This window comes from Colobus angolensis, unplaced genomic scaffold, assembly GCF_000951035.1.
Source record: "Colobus angolensis palliatus isolate OR3802 unplaced genomic scaffold, Cang.pa_1.0 Scaffold11, whole genome shotgun sequence".
In the NCBI taxonomy this organism is placed as follows: Eukaryota; Metazoa; Chordata; class Mammalia; order Primates; family Cercopithecidae; genus Colobus; species Colobus angolensis.
In genome coordinates this window covers 1,410,236-1,420,769 of record NW_012112030.1, presented here as the reverse complement: position 1 = coordinate 1,420,769, position 10,534 = coordinate 1,410,236, and the positions used below count along the sequence as shown (strand labels likewise).

Genomic DNA, 10,534 nt, shown 5'->3' with positions numbered 1-10,534 from the left:
GTGTGTGTGTGTGTGTGTGTATCCCTTGAGACTGGGATTCCACAGAATACACTAGTGTGTCCTGTATCACTCATAAATACAAAAATCCTATGAAGAAACTAAGACCTAAAGAGCTTAGTAAGTTGCCTATGGACACAATTTATAAGTAATGGAGTTGGTCTCAGAATTTGAAGCTCTCTGTGACACCAAAGATCTGGCTCTTTCCACAATATGGAATGGCCCTTTTGCTGCATCTTTTTTGGGCTGATCTGCTTGTGAGTCATTGAGTCATCAATTTTTTTTTAAGCTCTTTAGGAGGTATTGAATGTATTTTGAAAGGATATTTACCAAACTCCTCCGTCTTGGCCTAAAATGGCTGTCATCTCTCTTCAAAGTTGACTCTGTGTATATTTGTAGGATCTGGGGCAGTGTGTGTCTGTGCACATGTGAATGTGTGCAGTGGCCCTGCCTGTACCCTTGGCCCCAGTGATACTACAGACCGTGGTAGAGGTAGAAGCATATTTGGCTTCTAGAAAGGAGAATGTATTCTGTGATCATGGGCTGCACTCAAGACCTAACGTCTTCATCGCCAAGGAGGACCATTCTTGCGAAGTGGACCAAGTAGAGTGATTTACCACTATGTTCAACCACGAATAGGAGAACTCATGGTAAATGTAGCTAACCAGCCTGCAGAGTAATGAAAACAACATTTCAGTAACTACACTATTCTGTCCCTGATGTTGTAAGCCAGGATAGGGACCATTTTATATGATTCTCCCCAAAGTTCTGTAGGGTCATAATCGCACATCCTATGGAATGGATGAGACTGAGGGCTCAATGCCAGGATTTATGTTCATAGCATCAGTCATAGTGTCCTAGCCCTGCCATTGACCTCATTGGAACTGTGAGCTGAACTCTGGGCTAAGTCGTGTTCACTGGAACATGGGTATCCATTAGGGCCATTACTTGTAGTCACTTACAGTGATCTCATGTGCTCTAGTTTAGTTGTTGGGCTTTATCCTAGTGGATCCAATTTGTCCTCACTGTGGAATAGATGAGCTAAAGTCCTACTCTACTGCCACATTTCAACTTGCCAAGTTAAGTAATTGCCTGTTCTGTGATATTCCCTAAATGAGTTGACAAAACCTTGTATTTCTCTTCCTGATTTGTATAGCTCCTGAGCTCCTGCAGGGCTTGAATGATATTGACCAATTTACATATGTGGCTAGCAACCTGTGGTCATTTCAGACTGGTTTTACTAGTAGTGGCAAAATGCTCTCAGAAGGAGACAGAAATGATCTTTTCCTTGGCGTTCTGTGATGAGAAGTGAGCTCAAGTTTGCAGCGTTTCTGGCTGCATGAGTGTCAGATGTCTGCAAGGTCCTGAGAGAAGGAGGCTTGTGAACTTTATCTTAGTGTCTCCAAACTCCTCCTGCCCTTTGCTTCTCCTCTCTGGCCCTATTTTCCCCTTTCACTGCCCGCCTCATCTTCAGTCCAACACATTAGAATATGTATTCAAGTTGTGTAAAGGGTCCATCCAAATATTTCGGATGTAGAAACTGTCTTATAAATATATTTTAAAGTCAGGTGTAATAAAATTAGTTAACTGAAAACTTTGAAAAGAACACAGCCACTTTTAGTGGTTTCAGCAAATATAGTTTAAATGGATGAAAACAAACATCATATCCAGCCATGTGCATTTTCAACTTTGACTTTCAAAGCAGAGAAAGAATAAAAACCTAATACGAAGAACATTTCCATTAAATAAACTTTTTTTTTTTAACTGAAAAATGAAGCCCAGAAAACCTTTTATTCAGGGAAATAAACTAGGGTATAAAACTATTGTAGTAATTTCAGAAGAGCAAAATATTCACTAGTTTCCATAGATCTTGTTTATTTTACAAAACAGAGTCTAAAGAGGTGAGCCTTTGCAGCAGGCTCAGAAGGGACCAAGAACCTGCACTGGCTGTCCTTGGCTCAGTGGAGCTGCTGGTGGTGGTGGGCGCTATACCAGCAGGCACAAGCTTAGCAGGAACCATGTCCATGGCCCAGAAACCTCCTTCCCTCTCCCTTAGTCTCTGCTGTCCCTAGCTGGGCTCAGTGTTTGCATTTCATTTGCATCCCTCATCAAATTGGCTGGTGGTGGGTGGTGCATGATGAATTGCTTGTGTCCTCCTTTGACCTTGTGCCTTGGAAATGTCAGTTTTCCCCACCGTATTCTCTGCAGGCCGCTCTTTTGTCACCTTGATTCAAACGTTAACCCCTGCTGGCTCTCATACCTGTTATGGCCTGGTGGTATTCACGCCTGGGCCCTGGAACCTGGCGATGGCAACAGGCCTGCCTGCAGTTGGCCTGGGGTTGTGCAGCAGCACCATCTGCCGGCCGCATCGCCGCATAGCCTGGCCAGGCCTGGAGAGCCGCTACACTTGCTTTTAGAAGCTTAACCTTAGCGTGTTTTTAAAATTTTTTATTTCTCTTCTTTCCCCTGCCTCGGGTGGGTCTTAAGCTTCCTGGGAAATGACAGTCCCCGGCAAAGGAGGGCAGACACCTGCTTTGGGTCATCTGTTGTGTGCTACCCATTCTCAGGATAGTAGGCAAATTGTGGGATTTATTCTTGAGTTTAAATATCTAAGGTCTATGTTTAAAAGGAGAGAAAAAAGAACACTGAAACATACACAGAACATGACCTTCTCCTTCCTCATCCCCTCATGTCTGCTAATCCGACCCCCTGCCCCAGCCCTCCAAGGCCAGTGCCCCGGGGCCCCTCCCTCCACCTTCCCTGCTGGAGTGGCAGCCACTGTGTCTTTTCTGGTTTTCTATTCCTAGTCCTTCCCTTTTCTATCCTGCACACTGTCGTCAGGGTGTCTTCATCTAGCTCTTCTCTGTGAGGCAGGGTCCTGCTTATGCCTCCGGGCCTGCACCTGCATGCCGAGGTAAGGCAAGTTCCTGCAGTGGGCACATAGGACCTCTTCTGTCATCTTCAGCCACCTGCCTCCCCCATGATGCCAGGCGCTGCAGGAGCGTTCCTTCGTCTGTGCCTTTGTCAGCTGTTTCCTACCTGGCATTCCTCCTCCTTTCCCCTTTGCCCAGGTCTTCCCGTGCTTCATAGGTGTGCCCTGTGAGACTCTCTGCAGCGCCCAGTCTTAGTGGACTCTCCTTTTGCACTCTTACTGCTCTTTTATTTTTACAAACAGCTTTACTGAGGTATAATTTACATGCCACAAACAGCACATATTTAAAGCGTACAATTCGATAGGTTTTGCCATATGTACACACCTATAAAACCATTGACATAACCAAGACAATGAATTTCCATCCCCCAAAAGTTAAAAGGAGAGAAGAAAAAATAGCCTTTTTAAAATATATCTCTCAACCCTAGACAGCTACTGGTCTGCTTTCTGTCACTATGGATTCGTTGACATTTTCTGGAATTTTGCATGCATGGAAACATGCCTACGCACTTCTTTTCTGCCTGGCCTCCTTCACTCAGGATAATGCTTTTGGGATTCGTCCATGCTGCTGTGTGTTTTGATAGTTTTCTCCTCCTCGTTGCTAGGTAGTATTCCATGGTGTGTGTGTCACAATTGATTTTTCTCATTCAGATTTTCACCAGTGAGTCTTATTTCCTCACATTGACTGTCAGCCATTCCAGGGCTCGGACGGTGTGTTCAGACCTGCCCATGACGGGCACTGTGTCTATTGACGAGAAGCAGTTGTAGTGCAAGAGACTAGGCCTGTGGTGTCTTGGGCCAGAATGCTAGGTTCAAAGCCTGGATGTGCCACTTGGTCAAATTTCTTAACTTCTTGGTGCCTCAGTTTCATTATTTGTAAATATAGATGATACTACTTACCTGGTAGGGTTATTATTAGGGAAATAAGTAAATGTAAAACTCTTAGAAAAATATCTTGAACATATTTATTATTAGTTATTTGTGGGAGGCAGCAGAGCATGGTGGTTTAAGACCATGGATTTGGGCCTGGCGTGGTGGCTCACACCTGTAATCCCAGCACTTGGGGAGGCTGAGGCAGGTAGATGACTTGAGGTCAGGAATTTGAGACCCAGCCTGGCCAACATGGTGAAATCCCATCTCTACTAAAATACAAAAATTAGCTGGGTGTGGTGACGCATGCCTATAGTCCCAGCTACTTGGGAGGCTGAGGCAGGAGAATCGCTTAAACTTGGGAGGCAGAGGTTGCAATGAGCCAGGATCATGCCACTGCACTCCAGTCTAGGCGAGAGAGAGTGAGACTACGTCTCAAAACAAAAACCAAAACATAAAGAAACAAACCATGGATTTGGATTCAAAGCCTCACTCTGTCACTGTTCCTGTGCACACCTAGTGAGTGCCTTAGCTTTCTCATTGGAAAAGTGAGGGCAATGGTAAAAAATATCCTCACCATAGGATTGCAGTGAGGATTACATGAGTGATTTAAATAAAGCTCTCAACACAGTGGCACGTAGCAGGTGGCATTTGAATGTTAGCTGCTATCATTTATTGAGTGAGTGAAAGGTGTCAAGGGCAGGACCAGAGGGGTTAATCCTGAGGGAGGGCAGGGCACTTTGGGGGAGGGGGACCTTACTTGGGGGTCTTTGATCTTCCTTCTTAGCTGACTGATTGCCTACCGTGGAAGTAATAAGTAAGACCTTCTTGACCTGGGAACTTCTTAGAGTCCTTTGAGCTGCTGGATAAGAATGTGTTTCTTCAGGGGCAGTTTTGCTTGAATTTAATTTTAAGTTTAAATGTAACTTCATGGCTGAATCCAGAGGGAGACTGAGTCCTGGCTCTGCTTCTTATTAGTGGAGCTCTTTGCTGTGTACCCTGTGCTAATCACAGTTTCTCACTCCTTACAATAGTCCTGCAAGGCAGGCTTGAGTACCCTCATTTTACAGGTGAGGAAACTGGACACAACAGAACACAGCCCGTATTAAGAGTTCGGGAGTTCCTGACTTCAAAGCCTTGTGCTGTGGGGCTGTGTGTAACTTTGAGGAGGCTGCTCTCTGCCCTGGGCCGTCTCTCATTTGAAAAAGCAGAGAGCTGCTCTCAGGCCTCTGAAGTCACTGCAGGCATCAAGAATATGATGCTTTCAAGAGTTTTGCTGTCCTCCCCACAGCTCTTGCTATTGTCTGAAGTCAATTTCAGAAAGAAATGGCTTCCCCCCCGCCAAGCAACATCCCAATTTCTCCTTTAGCTTGAGAAATGACTAGCAGGTGCGATCCAAGAACTCTCTTTCCTTGCTTGGTTTTAGCATTGCCAACAGAGAAGGGTGTAGTGAAAGTTTCCACGTTTTAGTTTACAAAGTACTGTGGCGACCACCTTTCTGAAAGCCATTGGAACCTCACAACATCCTTTCAACCTGGTTTTGTTCGTCTGTGAGGCTGTCAGAGGGCTGGCTCAGGGACTGGCCCTCGCCGGAGGCAGGGAGAGCTGACCTCTGTGAACTCTGGGCTTTGTACCTAGAATGTCCTGTGCCCTCTCTGAACTTCGCTTTCCCCTCAGTTCTTGGAAGCCTGGGTCCCGGACCACCAGCCCTGTCAGATCTGCACGTGCCTCAGCGGGCGGAAGGCCAACTGCACAATTCAGCCCTGCCCCACGGCCAAAGGTGAGAGTCCTCCCCTCCCTAGTGCCTTCATGGAGGAACAAGGGCCCCTGCAAGGCCCCCCAGTGACCCATCTTCACCCCTGGCAGAGCAGACTCAAACACTGGCACCTGGAGTCCTGCAGTGGGTGAGCTTCCTTGCCCAGCCTGCATTTCCCATCGCTGGGCCTGGAAGCCCCATTCTGCACGTGGGTTCGACACTCAGATTAACCCTTGCCTCCAGTCCCCAGCAACGCTCAGACTGAGAGTCCCCTGGAGGGTAAATGTGAGGGTGTCAACAGGAACATGGGGACCCTCATCTGTCAGAGATCCCGTGGCCTGGATCCTTGTGGGATGACTATACAGAACTCATACTAGTGTTCAGTGAGCAAGAACATTTCAAATCCCTCCGAGGCTGCCCCGCTACTCATTTCTCTGACTTTTGTGGCCGCTCTTCTTCAGCTCCCACCTGCGGCCTGTGTGAAGCGGCCCGCCTCCGCCAGAATGCAGACCAGTGCTGCCCTGAGTATGAGTGCGGTATGTGTCCCACGGGGGGGATGTCTCCAGGGCCCAACCCCAGCCCCAGGGGATAACACGTTGAGGGTGCTGAAAGGTGGCTCTGTTCCCAGGCACAGGGTGTGTGAAAGGAGGTGGGCAAGGACTGACTAGATATTCCACAAAAATGGAAAGCGTTACCTCTGGAGAATAGGATTGGCTTCCTAGAAGCATTTTCTGTAAATTACTAAACATAGGTTTGACAGGATTAATGGGGTGATTGCTGACAAGAATGGGGTGATTGCTGGGGACTGCAGAGATACACTGAAGAAAAAATCATGCCAAAGCAGCCCATTTTCCTTTTCAGTAAGATTTTGAGGCCGCTAGATACAGAGAAGACCACATACTGGGCACCTTGAGTTGAGCAGGTTATTTGCTAGAGGTTTTCATGCTAGCCCTGCAGGCTACTCTGTGAATAGTGGGCTCGGTGAATTCAGAGCTGATGGAATTATGGTTAGCATGGCAGGAAATCATTAGTGCCTTTGTCCTTGTCCTGGCCAGTGTGTTTGTTGCTTATACGGATGAAGACCTAAAGCACAGGCGTGTACAATTTGCAGTGATGCAAATCTTGAAGGGAGAGCAGATAGATCGGGGGCAGTCCAAGCAACTAAAAGAAAATCATGTAATTGGAGAAACTTGTTTATACTCATGAAATTGATCAGAAATAAATAGAAGTCCCATAAGGGAGGGAGATGTGGCTTGAGAACAATTAATGTAAAGGAGGTCTTAGAATGTTGGCAGTAGAGAGAACTAGAGGGATCATTTATTTCAAGCCCCTCGTTTTATAGACATTACTAGGCTCCTACAATGTGCCAGGCACCTAGCCCTTACTATTTTGTGAAATCCTCAGACTGATCTTATAAGGTAGAGTATCCCACCTTCCAGAAGAGGAAACAGGTCTAGAGGATCCAAGTTGACTTGGCTGAGATGTGGAAGCCCTAATGGATGATAAGAATAATCAGTATGACTTGGATTGATTGATCTGTCCATCCATCCATCCATCCATCCATCCATCCATCCATCCCCATGTAATCTCTGTCCCCATTATCATCACTTACCTAAAACAGTAGAAGTCTGCATGAATAGGAATGTAGTGTCCCACTCACAGGTAATAAAAGAGTAACCTTGCTGAACTCCGCATGGATATCTCTCTTTCTGGCCTTCAGTGTGTGATCCGGAGAGCTGTGACCTGCCCCCAGTGCCTCACTGTGAAGGTGGCCTCCAGCCCACGCTGACCAACCCTGGCGAGTGCAGACCCAACTTCACGTGCGGTAAGGCCTCTGTGGATGAGGAGGGGTGGTATGGCCTCTCTCCTGGCGTGAGGGAGGTCATCCTCTGTCTCAGGGACCTGTTCCAAGATGATGTTGTTTCCTGTTTTCTACCTAGCTGAATCTGGGTTGGGAGTGCATCTAGAACAGAGGGGCTAGGGTCACACCTGCACAGGATCCTTCCGGCTGTGTGCTGCTGAAGGATACCAGGTGGGGCACAGCCACAGGCACCTCCTTCTTGGGTTTATGAAGAAGCAGCTAGGGCTGAGATGAGGAGGCCTCTGAATCTGATCTTTATTTGTGCCCATCCTCCTGTATGTCATTGAGGGGAGGGAATGTTTCTTTGACTTCCCGTTATCATTGGATCTTATTCCCAAACAAATTTATGGGTTTTTTTTCCCTCTGAAGGAGTATATATGTAATCACTATATACTATAATTTAAACATAGTGTTGGACTAAAATAAGACACGACAAGAAACCGAATTCTTTATTTACCTACCGAGAGTACCCACTCTGACTCCATTGGCGTTCTTGTCTGCTGATGTGGACTCTCCTCTGACATCCTAATTGTGAGACTTCAGGGGTGGGAGGAGAGCACATTGTGTTTGAAGGGAGCTGGAAACAGGCAAAGGACACAGGGACAGGATTTGGTCTTTGAAAAGTGACGCTGTGGCTTTGACAAGATTGCTGGCGTTCTTTCCTTCCACACTGATTGCTGGTGGGCCTGAAACTGTAGGGTGGTGGTCTAGGTACTGAGGTGGGGATAGGATCACAAAAACTCCTGGCATAGAACAGTGCTTAGCAGGGCATGGTGCACCCAGGCCTATTGGCCTTAGAGATTCTACATCTGACTCCTCTGACAATCAAGGAACCCGCCCCTTCCAGACGTACGTGGGAAAGTGATAGAGCAGGGATGGAGCAGCCTTCACTTCTCCATTAGAGTTCCTAGCTTCACATTTCCCTTTCTGGTTAATGTTCATGTTTTTCTGCAGATGGACTGCTTTTTTGGTAACATTGAATAGCTCCCAGCCCGTGAGCTTGGCCCTCACACATTTCTGACTTTATCTTCTGAGTCTGAAGCTCCCTGGCACGCTATAGCATAGCTGAATACTTACGAGCCCTGGCTGGGTGCATTGCTCAGCATGGCCTTGTCCTACCCTCAGCCTGCAGGAAGGAGGAGTGCAAAAGGGTGTCCCCACCCTCCTGCCCCCCGCACCGTTTGCCCACCCTTCGGAAGACCCAGTGCTGTGATGAGTATGAGTGTGCCTGCAACTGTGTCAACTCCACAGTGAGCTGTCCCCTTGGGTACTTGGCCTCAACCGCCACCAATGACTGTGGCTGCACCACAACCACCTGCCTTCCCGACAAGGTAAGGGCTGCTCGGTTCTGGCTGGTACGACGGCCACATATGTGCTCCTTATGGAAGATTCATATCCTACCCAGCCTTCCCCTCCTGCCCAAACTAAGTGCTACAAGGCTTGGTGGTGGGCAGTCAGCATTCCAGCTCAGCCTGAGTGGAAATTTACTTAACTCAGGAGGCATTTCTTGTGAGCCTACTATGTACTAAGCATGGCTAGATGCTGAGGTTACAAATAATGGGTAAGACATGGTCTTTACCTTTACAGAGCTTATTTTTAGGTTAGCTAAGGAAATAATGTGATTGCCTGGATTATTTAGAGATCAGTTAATAGTTACACATACATATATATATGTGTGTGCGTGTATATATATATATAAATATATACTTACTTATTTGTTGAGATGAGGTCTTGCTGTGTTGCCTAGGTTGGTCTTGGACTCCTGGGCTCAAGTGATCCTCCCACCTTTGCCTCTTGAGTAGCTGAGATTACAAGTGCACTCCACCACACCTTTATTTATTGCTGTCAGTTTATCCATCTATCCACCCATCTATTCATCCATCCATCTACCCGTCCAATAGTTACTAAGCAACTACCACACTCTAATAGAATTGGTACTGTGTTAGGTGCTACGGGAGAGATGTTTTTTTTTTTTTTTTTTTTTTGAGACGGAGTCTCGCTCTGTCACCCAGGCTGGAGTGCTGTGGCCGGATCTCAGCTCACTGCAAGCTCCGCCTCCCGGGTTTATGCCATTCTCCTGCCTCAGCCTCCCGGGTAGCTGGGACTACAGGCGCCGCCACCTCGCCTGGCTAGTTTTTTGTAGTTTTTTAGTAGAGACGGGGTTTCACCGTGTTAACCAGGATGGTCTCGATCTCCTGACCTCGTGATCCGCCCGTCTTGGCCTCCCAAAGTGCTGGGATTACAGGCTTGAGCCACCGCGCCCGGCCGGGAGAGATGTTAAGATGAAGTTCCTATGTATGCTGTTGTTAGTATATATGATAATAGTCTATAAAGTGAATATAATAAAGTGTCAACAAATGGTACAGATTTTCAGTGCAAATAGCAGTCTTATAGGTGAAAGAGCCACCAAGATGAGCTGTCATTAAAGATTTAATTGATGGGGTGTGGAAGTGAAGGGTGCGAAAGTGGCAGAGAGCTGAAATGAGCCAGAACTGCAGCAGGAAGACCTGAGCATAGTCACAGCTAGTGCACTGAGGGGAGTCCTGACATGAGCGACAGAGAAGCCACACTCATCTCTCCTTGGAGCCTGTTAGGGCTGGAACAGATCTTTATCTGTCTGGAATGCTTAAGACCTCTGTTCCCCTCTGGATGCTCTTCCAGCTCAGGGATTCTAAGCACGTAGTTTCTGGAGAAGCGGGACCAAGTCTAGGAGGCTACGGTTGCTGCTGCTGCTTTCTTATATCTCTGTTCTCCTTCTCATCTTCCTGCCCACCCCTCCTGCCTTGCCATTTTTCTATTAATGTTTCTTATGTGTTTTTAATCTATAGTAATGCCACTCCCTGTTTTTATGCCTTTGATTTGTTGGGGAAGCTGGGTCATTTGTCCTGTAGAATGTCATGAATTTTGGATTTGACTAGCAGCTGCCTTATGGTATTGCATAATGTGTTCCTCTATCCCTTGTATTTCCAGTGGACTAGAAGTTAGACCCAGGGGATTCATTACATTCAAGGTCAATACATTAGGGAGGCTAGAGGCACATAATGTCTGTCTGTCTTTCTGCCTGCCTGCCTTCCTTCCCTCCTTCCCTCCCTCCCTCCTTCCCTCCCTCCTTCCTTCC

General features: G+C 47.1%; 1 protein-coding gene across 1 annotated transcript in view; it reads left to right on the top strand.

Moving 5' to 3' along the window:
• Positions 1-10,534, top strand: part of VWF (von Willebrand factor) — a 198,100-nt gene that overhangs the window by 147,844 nt on the left and 39,722 nt on the right. Inside the window, exons 37-40 of the mRNA XM_011955306.1 lie at positions 5,477-5,579; positions 6,017-6,091; positions 7,276-7,380; positions 8,542-8,747. Of these exons, the coding sequence (XP_011810696.1) occupies positions 5,477-5,579; positions 6,017-6,091; positions 7,276-7,380; positions 8,542-8,747 (489 nt within the window). The remainder of the gene's footprint in view (positions 1-5,476; positions 5,580-6,016; positions 6,092-7,275; positions 7,381-8,541; positions 8,748-10,534) is intronic.